The 18,687-nt window shown below is 36.0% G+C and overlaps 1 protein-coding gene across 1 annotated transcript; it reads left to right on the top strand.

Annotated features, from left to right (window-relative positions):
* Positions 1-665: 665 nt before the first annotated feature.
* LOC135692805 (histidine ammonia-lyase) lies at positions 666-18,048 on the top strand. Its single transcript, XM_065211113.2, has 23 exons — positions 666-986; positions 1,736-1,772; positions 2,366-2,405; positions 2,598-2,672; positions 2,815-2,887; positions 3,432-3,498; positions 3,967-4,004; positions 6,408-6,486; positions 7,264-7,310; positions 7,691-7,830; positions 8,359-8,406; positions 9,008-9,059; positions 11,423-11,518; positions 11,902-11,997; positions 12,323-12,381; positions 12,553-12,633; positions 12,975-13,040; positions 13,612-13,690; positions 14,283-14,369; positions 14,847-14,981; positions 15,646-15,754; positions 16,268-16,337; positions 16,799-18,048. Exons 1-23 carry the CDS (start codon positions 758-760, stop codon positions 16,934-16,936), a joined length of 1,941 nt encoding a protein of 646 aa, XP_065067185.2. The 5' UTR covers positions 666-757; the 3' UTR covers positions 16,937-18,048.
* The last annotated feature ends 639 nt before the right edge of the window (positions 18,049-18,687 follow it).

The following is an 18,687-nucleotide window of genomic DNA, read 5'->3' as shown; positions in this document are numbered from 1 at the left end:
GTTTTCTAGATGCAGCAGCTCTCCTATTTGACGTGGCACGGTGGTATGACGATATTCATCAATGTTCAAGTACTGGATATGGAGATCTCTATGGCACTGAATGGACGGGGCGCGGGGACTGTGATCGAAATAAGAAACCCGAATTAGGAACAGATATCTAAAAATCAAACAGTAGCAATGAAAAGTTTTCCGCAATTTCGCTTTTTTCGCCTCGAATGTTGGGAATGTGGGGTAAAAAACTAATGCAGGGCCACCTTCTCCCCAGGCTGAGCAACGGTAAAGTAATTTTAAACAATGTTGTGAACCCCCCATTAAAAATTTCGAATAAAGTTACTCATTCGATGTTCTCTCATTTCTTAATTAAATTGCAGGAGATAATAAAGGCTAAATAAAATCATTAGGCGATCAAACTTCAAGAGCAGCACACATCATGTGGCACCGTCACTTCCCCCCGGATAACCCTTTCATTTGTCTATGGTCTAATCGACGGACCGTGTCGTCTAGCTGTGTGAAAGAGTCTATCCAGGTTCACAATCGTGAAATAATCTCACCTTCTTTTTTCAAAGAATTGTCATTTAGAAAACAATGCACGCCTTTGTCACACCCCCTTAAACTCTCACCTGATTGGCTGTTGAAGGTTCGGAATGGAAACAGGGCTGCAAGGATCATTATAACTGTTTCGCATGACTAAAAAGCCCGCTACATTTGGACGGAAACTGGTCCAAGCATATTGGCTCTTTCGGGGCAATTTCTGAGTATGAAATTGTTTGTGAAAGTTGATGATGGTCAGTGGAATGCTTTACCGTGCGGGGATGGTGAATCGAAGGTTGGCTGGATTGCCTCCGAAATGAAAACAAGATTGTGCCTGGAGGCCGATGCAGTTGACCTAAAATGCCACGTCCGTACGAAAAACGGAGAATCGTGCCTACTCAACGCAAGTGATAGAATAAGAGATGTTTTAGAAAACAATGACTTTGTTCAAATCGGTAAATGCAGTTCATTTTTTTTTCGATTTCATGGCTGCCTTTTGTTTTGTTTGGTTTTGACAACCACTTGTTTTCAAAGAGAGTTTGCTGCGCCACTGATGTTCTTTTTACATCTTTCTCAGCTAACCGATTACAAAGTGATTTTCGCAGACAGATATATGCATTATGTTCGCCCATTTGTATGTAATATGGCGGTCACTTTAAAAACAGTTAAATTTTCAATACTTGGTGAAATGACGAATTTTGTGTTGTGTAGTTATTTGAAATAGAGTGAATCTAAAATACCTTCACACTCAAAGGCTACTTTTTTCCAATGCGTTAGAAAATGTAAATAAGTAGGTATCTAACCATTATTCACATAGAAATTAGAGCAGGGTTGTCGTGGAGGGGGGAGGCGGCGAGGGGGGCTGATACTCAGCCTAAGAGATAAACGATTGTAGCAAAACTGTATCAAACCGAAGTAGAAATATTTTGTCTAAATAAAGTGCCTTGAGCCAATCCATATTAAATATAATTGCAGCACCCCTTGAACGAATAGGTTTTAACATTGTTCCACTGTTTATCGTATATTTCATATCTATTTCAATTTTAATAGTTTTAATGATTTCAAAAACACTTCGAGGACAAACAAATGCATTTGATCACAAACGCAAGATGTTATCGTGGTCGTGGAGGTCCCTCCTAAATTTTTAGGATTTTACCTCTTGTTTGAAGACTTGGCCTTTATAATGTATTATTTTCAATTTCAGTTAGCAAAACTGTGCAAAATGGTGCTGTATCTAGTGGGTGAGTCCTAATTGAAATTAGATAATTTTTTAATATAACAGGCATCCTTCAGCCAATTTTTTTGGTGATGTCAGCAGGGCCATCACTATTGGGGCAGGAAGGGTGTAGTACACCTTTGACAAATCCAGTTGCAATAATGAGTAGTTTTTCAGTCTAGAGGCGCCTTGTTGGCAAATATTCAAACTTGTTTGCAATTTACTTTTCCTTTGTCAGGCTTGCATCAATCAAATTAGTTTTCTGATAGAACTTGTTTGTGAAACCTTTTTGGATTTAGCTTCGAACCCAGTCTTAGTCAAATTTTAATCACCAAAGGTCTTACTAGTGTTGCATTCACACTGCAATCTCCCCAAGAAACAAAAGGTATTTTGAAGAAGAGTATTTTGAAGAATAATTTACAACAGATTTAGAAACTTTGGAAACAAAAGGATTAAGTTTTATTTTGTCTTCCTCGATGTTTCAGCTGGGTTACAGAGCTACTAAGCTCTTTCATGTTCCTAGAATTTTGAATGTTAGCAGATGTTGTTAAGCCTTCCATTTTCTTGAGAAATGTTCCTAATCCATTATAATTTCAGCCTCAAAACATTGCATTTTAGGGATGGAGAGGATGATATGGCCAGTAATAAAACAAACGAGGTACAATTGTGTGACAAAATGCTGCCTGCAAATCCTAGCAATAGCCCATCTTTCTTGTGTCAAGATTTAATCAGCAGAATCTTTTATTCAGTGACATTTTGATTTGGGAAAAAATATATTTTCCAAATTCAGTTCCCATGCCCTTTCTCTGTAGCAACATGACTTTTCTTTAATTGAGTGATTTTTTCTTAGACTGTTAAGCTTGATGGCAACTCCTTGACAACAGAGCAGCTGGTCAGAATAGGAAAGGGTTCAGTGAAGATTGAGGTAATATGTTTTTTCTTTATTGAATCAATTAAATTTCATTTTTTTGAGATTGAAAATCAAAATTATTATCATTTTCATTATTATCATTTTCATCAAAATTATTTTCATTATCACTTTACTTATTATCATTTATTGTTTGTAGCTCACTGAAGAAGCTTGGAATCATGTGAAGAAATCAAGAGCATTGCTTGACCAAATTGTCATTGAAAACAAAGGTTTCCCCTTTCTAACAGCTACTGTGTATTGCATGCAGTGGCCGACACTTGGGGGGGGGGCAAAGGGGGGCAACCGGCCCCAATACTTTAGAGGACAATGGTATTTTGTTCTAAAACAATGGTAAATGTGACGTCATCTTATTAGAACAATAGGCTTGCCTCCCCCCCAATATTTGATCAAGTGTCTGCCCCTGATTGCATGCTTTTTCTTTAAAAAGTCTGTCTTCTGTTTAAATTTGAGGATTTTTTTATTTGAAAAGAGATGTCAGGTTGTTTGACTCTGTAAAGATGAGTACCTTATCTCCTTTTGTTACAAATTAAAAGTGTTCTTGTGGAAAGAAATTACCTAATAGGTTGACTAAATAATGAATCTCAGACAATTTTGTTCTAAGAAGACAACATTATATGCTTCATGTTATAGTATCAACAAAAACCAATATTTGATGAATGTTATGGTGAATGGATGTGATAAGATGCATTACGAGCCAAACTATTTAATGGTTTTTTTTAATTTTTTTTTTTTCAAATGTTAATTTTCTTTAAGTTGTGTACGGTGTGACTACTGGATTTGGAAAGTTTGCGCATGTTGTTGTACCCAAGGAGAAACTAGAGTAAGTACTTTTACTTTAATTCATTCTTCTAGAGGAGGAGGGTAAGTCAAACTTTATTGCAGGGGTAGAGGCATAATTTATTGTTTGTAGGCCAGCCCTGATAAACCCCTCCCTAATAAGAATGTAGCAGTAGCCATTTTTGAAAATACAAAAGTATTTTACTCAAATTACTCAAATTTTTAGAGGGGGGATGGCCACTGACCCCTCTGTATTTTGGGTTTTGCTTGATTGTCTCTAGGATTTTTTGACAGTATCAGTTATCCAAATATTTTGTATACGGAAAGGTATCCAAAGTAGACCAATTGAAGCTTTCAGAATTCAATGAATGATATTTTCATTTAATAGCTGTGAATTAGAGGTAATTACATGACAAATATGAGCCAGGTTGATGTTTTTGTTTTCTATTAGTTCTCCTTTTCATTTATGATTGTATGTATTTATCTTGACTCCTTCTTCGATTTTCACCAGGAGGCTGCAGGAAAATCTCATCAGATCTCATGCATGCGGTAAGACCATATTGATATCATAAATGGTAACTGTTTTGTTGACCTGTGACAACTACAAGTTTAAAACGATAGTGAGACTCCTCAGTGACATATTACACCAGGTTATTTTATCTGAAGGTAGCATCATATTAAGGATTCTTATATCAAATGGACCTTTACAGGGATGGTACTTGGAAAAATTTCTGGTAGTCTACCCTCTAAATGTTAGTAGCTGTAAAAAAGGAGTAAAAACTATGAGAGAGAGAACAGGAGAAAAGAAGAAAGGAACAGGTAAAGACAAATGAAGGGAATGATCATCTAGAATTTCATACTCTGCTAAGTTTTAATGGAAAACAGCTGTTGATAATCACAAATCCTGTGTGAAAATAGGACACTGGTACACCAGAGTTTATATTTCTATAATGAGGATGTAGCTTCAGCTTCAAGGCTACGAAAATAGAATAGCCATTTTCATGTCTAGGGTCTATGTTTACAGGGCTGTACTTTTCATCAAGCAATTCATGAAACTTTTTCCTCATTTACTTGCCACTAGGAAGATTTTTTCAGGATGCTGTGGTTATTCGAAAAATTTCCTGTTCAGAAGGAAGTAATCCATTCAAAATATTAATTAGGAAAGGCAATAACCCACATTTACACGAACCTCGCCACAAACTTTAGTACACCTTTTTCAATGTATTCATGGTTAACGTTCATTATTGGTTCATTTTCAAGGTTTATTATAGAGAACTAAAGCTTTTAGACACGCAGGAGCCTGTTAATATGTAAATTAGAGAAACTTTTGGATTTGAAAAAGGATTTTAATAAAGGAAAGGTCACAATAGCAGTCTGCTCGACGGACTCCGATGGAATTTATGCGGCGAAAAGTTGGTAAAAATGTAGGAAATAAGGAACACCGCAACGATGAATGATGTCCGTGCCAATAGAGAAGACCCTTTTCGGCTAGGGTGCTTTTTGCTCTTGTGACCTAGCAGTAAGTTCAAAGTATCAGCTGCCCATAGTGATAAATGTTATAAGACAAACAATGCTGTCTGTGTGGTTTCCTAAGTAGAACCTGTTGTTTCAAACACTTCGTCTTCAATAATAGCTGAGCATATGAAGCGTTAATCAAGGAAGACCTGCCTAAACTGCTCCTTCTGATCGAAGGTTTCTTAACAGAAAAGAGCAAATTGGTCCGCATGGCAAGTCCTCTAAATGGGGTGCTTTTACAGCTGGAGTTGCACAAGGCTGTGTCTTGGGGCCTCTGTTCTTTGTAATTTACATGAATGAATTGACAGACGGATTGAATAGCAGCGTAAACTTTTTAACAATACGTTTTCACTATCTTGAATGATTCAAATTCTGGTGATATCGGCTTAAACCATTCTTTGAGCATGATTAGCCTAGACGCGTAGATGGAGAATGTCCTTTGATCCTGATCCCACTAAATATGCAGTTAAGGTGACATGCTTTAAAAACATATGTCAAGCAAGTCCTCCGCTATCTTCTAAAATGACATTCCGCTGTTGAATGCCCAAAAGCAAAAAACACGATGGAAGTATACATAACTCCAAATGGACCTATGCTAGTCGCATCAAATCTCTTATTTCCAAACCCAGACAAGGGATAGGATATTAAGATTTCTCTCCAATTTCCTACCTCGACTTTCCTTCCTACCTTAAAGAAATCTATGTTGGGTCGCAGTGGGGAAATGGCGACGTTATAAATCACATACCTCGCGGTATTTGCGATTTAAAATTAAGCTCTTAACTGAGAGAATAGGCGAACTTGAATCTTTCTAAGTGTCCGCTGCTTTGCTGTAACTGACGCTTGGAAGGGTAGGGTGCCAATCGTGAAAAGTTGGAAGATGATCATCTGTTTTTCTATTCAGTGTAAATGCGATTATTTTATCTTATGATTTAAAAGTCTTCCAAAAGAACAAGTTGCTTAACCTCTCTACCACCTTTCATACCTATCGTCTGATTCCAATGCGAAAATTCTTACAGCAACGCTAAAATAGATTCAGGCCGTCAAATTTTGTTAAAAATTGTTAAAAAGGGTGTAAAATCTCCCCTTTTTTCTAAAATATTATTTGGTTGTTTTCCATTAAAAGCATATATGCAATACATTAACATAATGTTTAGATGATAAATCATCCAAGCACAATTTTATGCTAACCTGACAACAATTGTGAAACATGTAACATATCAAACATTTATTTCTCGATTAAGCATGAAACTCGGAATAGCAAACTGGTCCTATTTTATAAACCAAAAGCATGACAGCTCTCCTTTTATGGCATCGATCACTTCATAAATGACCGGTAAATAGTAATTTTCATAATATAGATATTTTTATGTGTACATGTATGTTTTATACATATATGTATTTATCTGCCATACAATATAATATTTTATTTATCTTCAGGTGTTGGAAAGCCCCTAACAATAGAAAGAACAAGAATGCTTTTGGCACTTAGAATCAATATTCTTTCCAAAGGCTACAGGTTACCGCTTAGAAGTTTTTAAAACCAATATAGAATATTGTGCAAAAAGTTAACCTAAAAATTCTGGGTTTTAATCCTCAGTTCAATTTTTTTCTGTGACATTTTATCAAGTATGGATGGCTTGAAAAATCATTAATCACTTGGAATTTTAAACGCTTTAAAAATAATCCAAATCAGAGCTGCAATCTTAAAAGTAGCCTGGGTATCTCTATCGAAATATTTTCGATTCCCATTCATGTCTTCTGAAACTCTGAAAGTTCCATTTCCTTGGACCTACTTTCTGCTCGTTGCCAGGTTTTATATGATAAAGGTCTTTCCAAGTATTAACCAGTGGTGTAGTGCAATCAAAATAACAAGGGGGGCTCTTTCACAAAATGTTGCTAAAACAATAGCAAATGTAGAAATTGGCTAATTTTTAGCGTTAACAAGGGGGGCTCAGCCCCCCTTAGCTCCCCTAGCACACACCCCTGGTATTAACCCATATTTTGACAAAGTAATTTTTTTTTGAGTCAGTTAATTTCTATTAATCATTGTATTTTGTTAACTTTTGCAACACAAAAACAGTTTGAGTAGTTCTTATGTTTGTATTTTAAGCAATCGAAATTATTCTAATATTTACCTATTTGCAAAATATTATTTGTGTGTTTATTTAGACGTAATGAAGTCTTTATTTGCAATTGCTAGACAAACTTTTTACGATAGAATAGAATTATAATTACAGCAGTTTGAAAGTATCCTATATTTTGTAACCTTTAGTTGCAAATGTTTTCGTTTTAGTGGAGTTTCTGTTGACACTCTCAGCAATATGATTAATATGTTGAATGGTAAGAAATTTTGCTTAGTGTTAATTCATGAAGTGTATGACACTGGTGTCAGATGTCCTAAATCTTATTATTTAATTGCTCCGATGAACTAATTTGCATACCAATGGGGGCCTACGTATTCTCAATAAATTTGGTTTCGTCATTTTGAGAGGGATTGTAGCATTCCAACTTATCTTGTAAAACAGCTTCCTGGCAAAGTATCCCCCCCCCCCTGAATTTGAGATCCTTAAGAACGCCTTCTATACGTAGTTAATCGTTAATGCATCTATACATTTTAAACGGTGTGTCGATAATGGGTTGTATTCAAAGGTGTACAAACAATGGTGAAATGTGCTTAATCAAAACTAATTCGTGAATAAAGTGCTGATTCTGCTTTACAGCATCCTGTTTGCCTTTGGTACCAGAACAAGGAACCGTTGGAGCCAGTGGAGATCTGGCCCCCTTGGCCCACTTGGCACTTGGTGCCATGGGTGAGGGCAAAATGTGGAGTCCCAAAAGTGGATGGGCAGACGCTAAAGATGTAAGTGAACCGCTTGCAACTCGCGATGTGTTTTTGCAATAGAATAGTATGTAAACTTTCAGTGGAAGCCTTTTTAAGGTCTCTAAGATACCAAGGGTTGTTAACATTAAACTACTTTTTAAATTATGATTTCAGGAAAAGCAGAGGCTCTAAGATTACCGGTACTCAGAAGGGATCTCGTTTAGAGCATCAATCTAGGCACACCATAGTTAAGACTTTTGAAAAAATAGAAAGCAGGTGTCTTATCTTCATTTTACAAGCGCCGGATTATTACATCTGTAACGTCCCTCCTTTCGATACAAAGTTAGTTCCCTTTTTTTGGGGGGGGGGGGCTTTATTACAAAAAGACAAAAAGATGATAGTCTACTTTAAGAAGCAAAGATATGTTACTGTGATTAGAGTTTCCCATCGAGGTACTTATAAAGTCGGTGAACAAATTTTTCATAGATGGCTAAATTAACAAGTTTAATATTTTAATGACTGATTGATTGTGTTTAGTTTGTTTTGACACACTGTGTTTTTTACAAGGTGTTGGAATCACATAACTTGAAGACAATATCCCTTCGCCCAAAGGAGGTAATCATTCTTGAAATTTAAATGATTATTATGAATTTCTTATAAAGTCGTAAATTTATGTTTAAAGAAGCTTTTTGTGGATAGAATCTTCATATTTATGTGTATCGCTTTTATTATTTAAACCTAAAATAAAATCTTTGCTGTCCAATGAGTTCTAAAATCTTCGGTCCAATAAATTGTTCAAGTCATTGCAGAACCCTCTTTCCAGAGTTGGATTTTTTAAACAATTTCAAAGAGTCAACCATTAATAATGGTATCTGCTATATTCTTAGGTCGCTCGCCTCTCTTGACCAAACCTTTAAAAATAGGGTACCAAATCAGCTTCAAGTCATTAAGAAGGGGGCAACCTTCCACGGTCCCAGCCACCATCGTTAGAAGTCTACCCCTGAGCCTCCCTATTTTTTCTCAAACCTGACAGACCTGTAGTGGTGACAACTGGCTTTGAGAAAATGGAGGTGAAAGTTTTAGCTCTTAATCTGCCGTTGCTTGTTTCCAAATTTTCTTTGCAGTGACAATGACAACGTTCTTTTTCCGGCAATTTTTACCCCTTTTTTAAGAAGTAATATAGCAGATCATTAAATTTTCTTCAATTTTCCTTTAGGGTTTGGCTCTTATCAATGGAACGCAGCTGATAGCTTCTCTGGGTTCAGAGGGTATTTCGATATTTTTTATCATCATTTTTCATCTATTCGGTTTTTCCCACATGGCTACTCTCTATCCCAAAATAGTCACAGTTTATTGTTTTTACTACATGGTCCGAAATAGTTGTACAGTACAGCAGCGGCAATATAGACCATCTCGGAGCTGGAGACGCCGTGATGGGATTCTTTTATACGATAAATATTTCAGATCGCCAAGGTGGGGCAACCAGTGAACAATTCATGGTGGAAAGAGGCCGTTTGATTAACGTTCACGATTAACGATTAAAGATTTCGTTGATTAACAATGGACCTTGTTCGAGCAAACCACGATGATGTAGGGTGCCATTGTGTTTCTTTAGTGAAACTCTAGTATAGTGCACCAAGACTTTGGCAGTTGTTCTAGCTAGCATGGATGTTTTAGTTCATTTGATTTTGTACCTGTTGGGATACAATCCTTATATAGACTAACCCTTAATACTATCTTTTGGGTGATCCATATTTATTGTGCAGTCGCAGTTGTGACTAAATTACATTGGAATATCATCTCAAATTACACTAGACATACAATGCCGGCAAGAAGAGAAATAAAAACACAAAGTCTTTTAAATGCACTTGAGACAACTGCAGGCAGTTTGTCAGTAATATTTGATGGTTCAAATCATATATAAATGGTTCAAATCATATCTTAGCAGTAGGCAGCAATTCACTAAGGTTAATGGAGTGCAATCTGACATCGGAAGCATCAACTGTGGTGTCCCACAAGGTTCTTGTTTAGGTCCACTACTCTTCCTAATCTATATAAATGATCTGCCATTCGCCTTGAAAAACTGCAAAGTTACGATGTACGCCGACGATACTAGCATATCCTATTCCTCTAAGAGCATTGACGATCTAATTGAAACGCTCAACAACGAATTGAAATGTTTGAAAGAATGGCTTCAGGGCAATAAATTGTCTTTGAATGTAACCAAGACTCAGGCAATGGTAATTGGATCTAGACCAAATCTGAAAAAGATTGGTGAAAACACTGTGGGTTCACCTGCATTCGTTATCGATGATTCCCCTGTAGAAATCGTCGACAGTATTAAGTATCTTGGTGTCCAAGTTGACCAATACCTCGTGTGGGACGAGCAAATTAAATCTGTTCAAGCCAAAGTCTCCCGCTCGTTAGGTTTTTTAAAATATGCAAAGAAATTTTTGCCAATTGTACTTTGCAAATTATATAGAGGTATTGTAGAGCCACATTTTCGGTACTGCTGTACTGTGTGGGGGAGCTGTGCAGAGTTCCGACTGGTTAAGCTTCAAAAATTGCAGAATCGAGCCGCTAGATCTATTACAAATAGCAGCTACGATGCTCCTGCTGAAGCTTTGATTACAGAGTTAAGATGGCCAACTGTAAGGGATATGATCAGAAGTGAGACTGCAACAACTGTATATAAATCTGTTAATGGTCTCGCGCCTGATTATCTCTCGAATTTATTTGTTAGAAATTCTGAACGCAATTGTATCAACCTTAGAAATGCCGAAACTGACTTGCTAGTGCCATTCATGAAAACTAGTAATGGACAGAAAGCGTTCGCATTTCGTGGAGCAAAAATCTGGAATGATCTCAGCCGCGAGGCCAAGCAAGCTCCCTCTTTATCTTCTTTTAAGAACAGGATAAAGGGTTTTTTGTAAATTTATTGCAAATAGTTGTAAATAAATTATTTATGATTGTAATTAGTTTCCTTTTTTTGTTATTAATTTTAGTAGATTTTTTAATTTGTAAAGTTTTTGGCACGGCCCCCTGAAAATCAGTCATGACTGACGGGGCTACCGTGCATAAATAATTTTAAAATGAAAATGAATGAAAAAAAAAATGAAAATGATGAATTGATTGTAACTAATTGTAATTCAATCAGATATATCATTCCAGTTTAATCAACTGCTTGGGATAAGCTTTCTTTTAGCTGTTATTTTTAAACTGTTATTTATATTTTTTACTATTATTATTTTTAGCTATTATTCATTAGATGTTTGAAATAGAGGAATGAAAAACATATTGTCAAGTTATCCATTGCATCTAATTTAATACCACTTCTATACCTTCTCTACCTCCCCAAATAATTTTACGATTTAACAGCAGTTATAGTGACCGTATTCTGTTAGAGTGCTACCTTAAATTTCAAAGTAAGAGGGTGTTTCTTCAGATTTTAAAGGTATCTTTGTACGAAATAGGATTGTTGAGTTTAGTTTCCCAAACAATGTAGTTTTTAGTGGCCTTCTAGCAGTTTTTTTAGTAGCTCGTTATTTAGTTGCCTTTTTGCAAATGTTTTCTTTACGAATCTTCTGTACCTCGACATTATGCAATCTTTGATTTTTCGTTATTCTTCAAGCTCTTGAGAGAGCTGCAGCCATTGCAAGACAAGCTGATGTCATTGCTTCGCTGTCGTTGGAAGTTTTGAAAGGGTCAACCAAAGCCTTCCATCCGTGTAAGCTGATGCTTTGAATCGTTTAGTGAATAAGATACTTTTGAGTTAAATGGGACTGCTATAACATAGAATACTTATGAATAAATCTTAATTGAGCGCCTTGAATATGCAATGAGGATGTTCACCAGCTTGTTAGAAAGACAACATTTCATGTCCCTAAGATTTGCTGTTTCAGTGCTTCTTAATTATCTACGTTATGCTCTCTACCAAATTTCTTTATTTCCAACGAGGGGATGTTTTGCCTCCACGTCCCCGGCTAGAAACAGGTTTAGGGTAATTGGCACCGTGAGGCATGCCTCTTCAATACTTTCCTGTCAATCTTGACCTTATATGGAAATCGTTTGTATCCTCATCTTTATGTCCATGTATCCTCGTTTTCTTAGTAATACATGAAGCTCGGCCTCATCCCGGGCAGGGATTGGTTGCCAAGAGCATGCGAGCTTTGCTGCACTCTGATGTTTTTCCTTCCGAAATCGCTGGTATGACCACTTTTTTTCTTAGTTATGTGTCCTCTAAACCTTGTGTCATTTTAAGTAGACTTTCCATAAATGATTTCCATAAATGGGAGTCATTTTCGTCTTAAAGAAAGCCATCGATTTCTATAAAACGTCACTATTAAAATTGTGTGAACTTGACCTATAATCTGCTTACTGTCCTCGACGTTTGTTTAGCCTAACCCTACTGGAGGAATCTGGTAACGAGTTATTACATCACATCTTTCTCAGTAATGTTATTTGCTTTTCTCCTTCCATTTTGAACTTTTCACACTTATGATTTTCTATGCGAGTCATTTTTGTCTTACAGAAAGCCATCGATTTTGCCACAAGGTCCAAGATGCATACACTCTTCGTTGCTGCCCGCAGGTTTTATCTCCTACTTACAGTATTCTTAGTTTTTGTAACCTAATCTGAATGGAGGTGTTTTGTGAAAAGTTGTTAAAAAGCGATAGGAAACATTTTTCCTGAGAAATTTTATTTTCTCGTTTAATTTTGAAGTTTCTTGGAATGTTTCTGAGGACCCTTTTATTTCCACAGGTTCATGGAATAACTCGAGACACAATTGAATTCGTAAAGAAAATTTTGACGACAGAACTTAACAGTGCTACAGATAATCCCGTATCCTTTTCATTGTATTGCATATAATTTATCGTATTTCAACATAAGGCTCTTCAACTTTTAGCTGTTAAAAACTGCAATATCTGCCTGGACCTCACAGCCCTCGAAATCCTATTATGTATCAACATTTTTTGTACCAATGTCCTCTAGATTGACTTGAATGACTTCTTTTACTACAGAAATGGTATTGAAAATGAACAATTTTTGCATCAGTTGCTGATAATTATAGCTAGCATTTTTTCTACAAGAGATTGTGGGATATTTCAGAAAAAACCCAACAAAACCAATGTGGCTTTTTCTCCATATTATTCGTATCATCAATTACCTTAACAATTCGCAAGATGGTTTTTGCTGAAATCGGAGAAACGATGTCTGGTGGTAATTTTCATGGAGAATATCCTGCCAAGGTATTGACTTTTTTGAGATTTCGTAGCATACATATAGAGAGCTGTACACCTATATAAAGCTGTTGGATTCAGAAACTTGCTAACGTTACCTAAAAATGCTCATATTGTGGCAACCTGCGTGTGAGATCATAGCCCCTCCTCCCCCTTCCGTTCCCTTCTTTTATCCTTTCACTCTCCGCGCCAACAACTATCTCTGTGAAGTGTTTTTGTTTTGCACTGCTAATGCTGCAAATATACTCATCAGGAACTACTAGGATCATTTAGGCCCTTTCCCAAGAATTTTCACCGCATTTTACCCAGCGCAGATATACCAGCAATAACTTAGAAGCTTTAGAGATATCACGAATGTCCATTTCCCCCTGGCTATTCATATTGTATAAAGTTATATTGTATTGTATACTATCTTATTTATTATGACATTGTATACATTTTAGTTTATGGAAGAGCAGGACGGTTCTAAGTTGCTACTCCGAGTTTCCTGCTTAATACGATCATCGGGCAACTGCTCTTATCAGACCCATTAACAGTAATTAGCAGTAATTTTATTGATACAAATTGTTTCAAATTCCAGGCTCTTGATTATTTAGCCATTGCTGTTCATGAACTTGCAAATATCGCCGAAAGACGAACCAACCGACTCATGAATCCAGGTCAGTAAAGGAAGAATAAAACTAATTGAGTTCGCTTTTGAGTCTCATTTTTAAATCTTGGTCTTTAAGGTCGTTTTCGTAATGGTATAACTTATAGACGTGCTGTGTCTTTTATACCATTTCTCTGTGGAGGAGATGTAAGCTACACTCAGCTTTCATAAAAAGCTGTCTATTAAAAAACCCACTAATATTTGCCTCAAATTTTAGAAATTCTTTGAGAAAATAATTTTCTAGAGAAATCCCCTTTTCGTTTTTCATTTTTTTTTAAATTTCAGCACCTACTTCCTAAAATGTCCGTTTATTATTCTTTTGCTCTTTTCATAAGATTTCTGTAAATTAAGTAAATCGATCTTTTGATATAATAATTGAAATTCAAAGTCAATTCTCTGCAAGCCCTCAATATTACTGTATTATTTTTAAAAAAACCTTGTCAGATTTAAGTGATAGCGAATTTCTTTCTTACACTGGTACTTATCTAAACACAACCTTGTTTCATAGAGATAAATGTTGACATAACAAAAGTATAATTACATATTATATTTTCGCTTGATCTTCAGTACATTAACCTTGGTGCCTTTAATTAACATTGCAGCATATAGTGAACTACCTGCTTTCCTGGTGGAAGATGGAGGATTCAATTCTGGTTTCATGATGGCACATGTAACTTCTGCCGCTTTGGGTAAGCTCGTTGGCATGCTGAAATACTTTTATTTGTCACGTAAAGAATAAAAAATATGGCGTCCTTACGTCTTGTATCGTATTGTATCCACAAGTATAAGCGCTCCTTTTTCACTGAGAAGAAGGTCCTTTCTGAGGAAATACTTATTTCCTGTCACAACTGATTTCGGATGCTACAACAATAAGGACGATTGTTAAGGTAGTTTTATTTTAGGCCTAGTTCTACATGGGCGATGTTTGTCAAGTTTTTTAATCAGCTTCCATGAAATTTAGCAATAATTGAAAGTCATTTTGCAACGAAAATGAAGAAATAATTTAATTTATATTTTTATTGATCAGTTAGAAAATAGAATTTTTTCCTGATTTAGCACCCTACTCTTATGCTTCTATAGAAAATAAAATAAATGAAAACTTAGGATGCAAGATCTACTTTTCTACTCGAGAAAATATTAAACTTCTTTGTCTAATATCATTGCAGTTTCTGAAAACAAAGGGCTCTGTCATCCAGCCTCGGTTGATTCTCTAACAACATCAGCTGGCACGGAGGACCACGTATCAATGGGAGGCTGGGCTGCAAGAAAAGCACTTAGTGTCGTAGAGAATGTCGAAAGAGGTATGCCGCCAGTCTACATTTTGTTTGTTGTCAGCTCCAATTGAAATATTCTTATTGCTTTTCCTTTCGTATACATCTCTAGTGTGATGTGAGACCGACAACTTGGACTCTACTCATGCAAGTCAAAAATATGAAATATCAGACTCGTAGTTGGTTTTCGTAAAACACTTTTTGGATTTGAAGATTTTTTCTTCATTTTGATTATTTCTTGATTTTTAAGATTGCTTTGAGTTATTGATTCTTTGTCTTCAAGTACTTAAAAGAGAAAAAGTGATTTTCATTATGTCCTTTCAGAAAGCACGTTTTTTTTAAATTGACTAATTCTCGAATATCAGCCAATTTTCGAGGAAATACTGTATATCAGTGTATATATCTGTGCGTTATTGCTGAAAACGTTTCTCCATCGAGCCAAAAATTTCCCAAATTTAGAATTTTCACTTTTTTCTCAATCAACACTTTGTCTTCATCCACACCCTTTTCTTTGTGTTATAAGCATATTCTTGTTAAAATCTCAGCATTTATTTCTGTGGGAAAAGGACATGGAGCCTACCAAAGATGAAATTGATTGATTTACCACAAACATTGGTGGTTTAATTCAATCTTTCTCTTATTTCTTTATATCAGACATTAATTATAGTTTATCTACTCGTCTTTACCACTGTAGTTATGGCTATAGAGCTGATGGCAGCCTGCCAGGGGATCGAATTCCTCAGGCCATTGAAAACAACAGAACCTTTAGAAGCCGTCTACAAAGTGGTTCGAGCCACGTGCAAGTAAGTATGATACTGTTTCTGCAGCAACAGCCACAATGATAAACCTTGTTTCAATACAGCAAGAAAGTCTACAAATAACTTCTAGCCATCGATTAAATTATTTCCTTTGCTAGCTCTTAGCCTGTCCTGGTGTTTAGCAAACCGTATCCCCTTCAGTTTCCTATGTGCAACGAATTCTCTGAATCAGACGTGTGTAACTAACTGATTTTTTGTTAGGTTTGTGTCGGTTTTGAAGCTTTTTGGAAATGTCCTCTGTGCACCCCTACGTGTCTAAAAGATTTTGCGATGTCTCCTTGAAACGTTAAGAAAGTTGCTGCAAGTTGGTGTTCCCTGCAATATTTTCGTTTCTCATTGATCGATCAATCTTTTAGCTATTTGCTTGACTCTACCTCACGATCACACGACACTTATGCTGTCTGCGCGTTATTGCTGCAAATTGGAATCGTTTCTTTGTCATTTATTAGAGAAGAAACTAGAAAAAAATGTTTCATTTACAGTTTTTGTTGCATTTAGAAAACTTGATGGGGACAGATACATGGCAGAGGATATTGAAAATATCACGCAGCTATTGAGGAGCGAGAAGGTAAAATTTCTATTCACTGGCTCTGTGCAGTAAGTTAAAACTGTATCAGCAAATCGGGTCAGTCCTCTACAATAATGTTCCGCCCTAGAAAGTCCTTGACTCATTTATCATAAGAAAGCAAATTTTATCTGGGGAAATTAAAAGGTAAAGGAAAAACAGAAAGCAATTTGAAAGGAAAAACAGAAAGACCTAATTTTCGTTCACAGCTATGATTTAAATCTTTAGATGAAATACCTGTATAGTGGTAGGAGGAGAGAAAGGCACTGTACGAATTGATCTCGATACAAAATAAGGGGTGTTTAAGTCTTAGCCTTGAACACTTTTTTCGTTAACAAATGCTGTTACAGAATCTTGTTTCAATTAGGTCTTCTTAACATAGACAATTTGATTAACAGCAAACATAAAACATTCTTACTTAAGGTACACCTCCTTTAGGTAACTAAAGCAATGTTTTTTTCTAGATTTGGAAAACGGTTGTACCATTTATCGAGAGATACGATAGACAAATTTTCGTTGGTGATGGTGCAGAACCTCTTAATTCTCCAACTTCATCCTCAATCCAACAAGAACCAATCACAAAAAGACAGAAATTTAACTAAGGTTCCAGTCAGTAAAAGACTTGTTTTTAATAATTTTCGTTATTTATCGAAGGCTTATTTTTAAAATGTAAAACTGACTATTTATTAGGTTTTGTCATAAGCATTAATCGTATTGTTTCATTGTTTGTTTAATCTGTGTCATAGAAGGTGAAAATAGGAAAAGACTGTCTGTGAACAGTTAAAAGATCTGTCTTCATGCACGTGATAAATACCAGTATTCCCAGAGTGCATTTGATTGGTCCAAATAAGAGCTCGATATTTGATTGGTTACGACTCTGCTAGCACTCTTGCCTTTGTCAAGTGCCTCAGAAATCCCAGAGTGCATTTGATTGGTCCAAATAAGAGCCCGATATTTGATTGGTTACGACTCTGCTAACACTCTTGTCTTTGTCACGTGCCACAGACAGTGCTTTCCGACTTTTATGATGCACCTTTGCATTTTATAATGGTTTTTTACTTTGTTTAGGTTGTTCCCCGTTAATTTTAACCCTTTTGTAAGTTTCTTTTCGAAAAGAAGCAAATATTAAGTTATAAACTTATAAAATGTCTGTATTTCTGCTCTCTCCTTAAAAAAAGCATTTGTTTGGCGTATCATTTTAGCAAATTCTTAAATATGTGTGTGTAATCATAAGTTTGATATCATTTTATTTAAAACAATGCACACAAGCTCATATCAACAGCTTGTTTGATTCAATTATCTAATCATTATCTAATACAATCATATATTTAGATAACAAGAACGCTCTGTTTCTTTTAGATAGGACTGCTTTAAAAACTTGCTGAAGGTTCTTAAAACTTCAATATTCTGTTTCTTTGCTTCATGAGAACCAAACCAGAGTGAAAAATTGTGCATCAAAGATGAGAACCTTTTTTATCTTGATGTTGCCCCGCACAATGCCTTCAAGACCAAATCAATTCCCTCTAGTCAAATTTTACTTCTGTCATACTCGTCCAGCGCTATGTAAGCATGGTTTATTGGAAAGCGCGCAGTTAACGTTTTTACACAGGATTCATTTACACAAATTTTATCCTACATGTTTTGTTTACATTAAGGGTAGTGTCCCTTTGAGATAGTATGTTTGGAAACGAATCCAGATATTTAATGCACGAAAGTTTGTTTTTTTTTTCAATTGTTCGGGTAGCTGATTGGGGGGGGTTTGGTTTACCCCTACCTTCCATTATTTTCGCAATAATTTGAAGCATGATAAAACTGAGCTTCCAGATGTAGATAACCTGGAATTTACCGGAGATTTTATGTACGAAACAGTAGCGAATTTAGCTTCTCTTACGCGTCCTTCAAATTTGGCTTGAACGTGGACGGCATCTCTAACAAGAACTACTGAACTGAACGAACTCGGTCATGACCCCGCATAAAAACTTTATAAAGAAGTAAAAAATGATGAAAGCAAACCTACTTTTAAAAGTATTTTGATTCCTGCTTCATGTTTTACATCCCTACCACCATCTTTTGACAGCACCTCAAGACTGACTCGCAACTCTGGCCTAGGCCAATGCCTGGGAGAATCTACTATTTTTAGTGACGATGCGCATTCCACCAATCGAACACCATCCCTTGATAATTGCGATCGATCACCGTTGAGACTTCTATATTTCCTTGGAGACACCATCCGAATACCTTTGGCAATTTTAATCTCTAACATCCTTTTGTTCACCCTTTGCTTTTTCTCTCTCTAAGGAGCTCTAATACGCAGGGAAACAAACTTTTTACTCCAGTGCTGCCGAGTTCACTG

This window comes from Rhopilema esculentum, chromosome 3 (genome assembly GCF_057945365.1).
Source record: "Rhopilema esculentum isolate cy_ngs chromosome 3, ASM5794536v1, whole genome shotgun sequence".
Lineage (NCBI taxonomy): Eukaryota > Metazoa > Cnidaria > Scyphozoa > Rhizostomeae > Rhizostomatidae > Rhopilema > Rhopilema esculentum.
Note: the sequence above shows the minus strand (reverse complement) of the source record. Positions and strands in the feature narration are given on the sequence as shown.

What these genes read in the sequence shown, in the direction of transcription:
- LOC135692805 (XM_065211113.2), top strand. Translation starts at nt 758, where the DNA reads ATGAAATTGTTTGTGAAAGTTGATGATGGTCAGTGGAATGCTTTACCG. An exon ending in GATGGGCAGACGCTAAAGAT is followed by an intron (nt 7,831 to 8,358) that starts GTAAGTGAACCG and finishes GTTTTTTACAAG; the next exon opens with GTGTTGGAATCACATAACTT. An exon ending in GTGGTTCGAGCCACGTGCAA is followed by an intron (nt 15,755 to 16,267) that starts GTAAGTATGATA and finishes TGTTGCATTTAG; the next exon opens with AAAACTTGATGGGGACAGAT.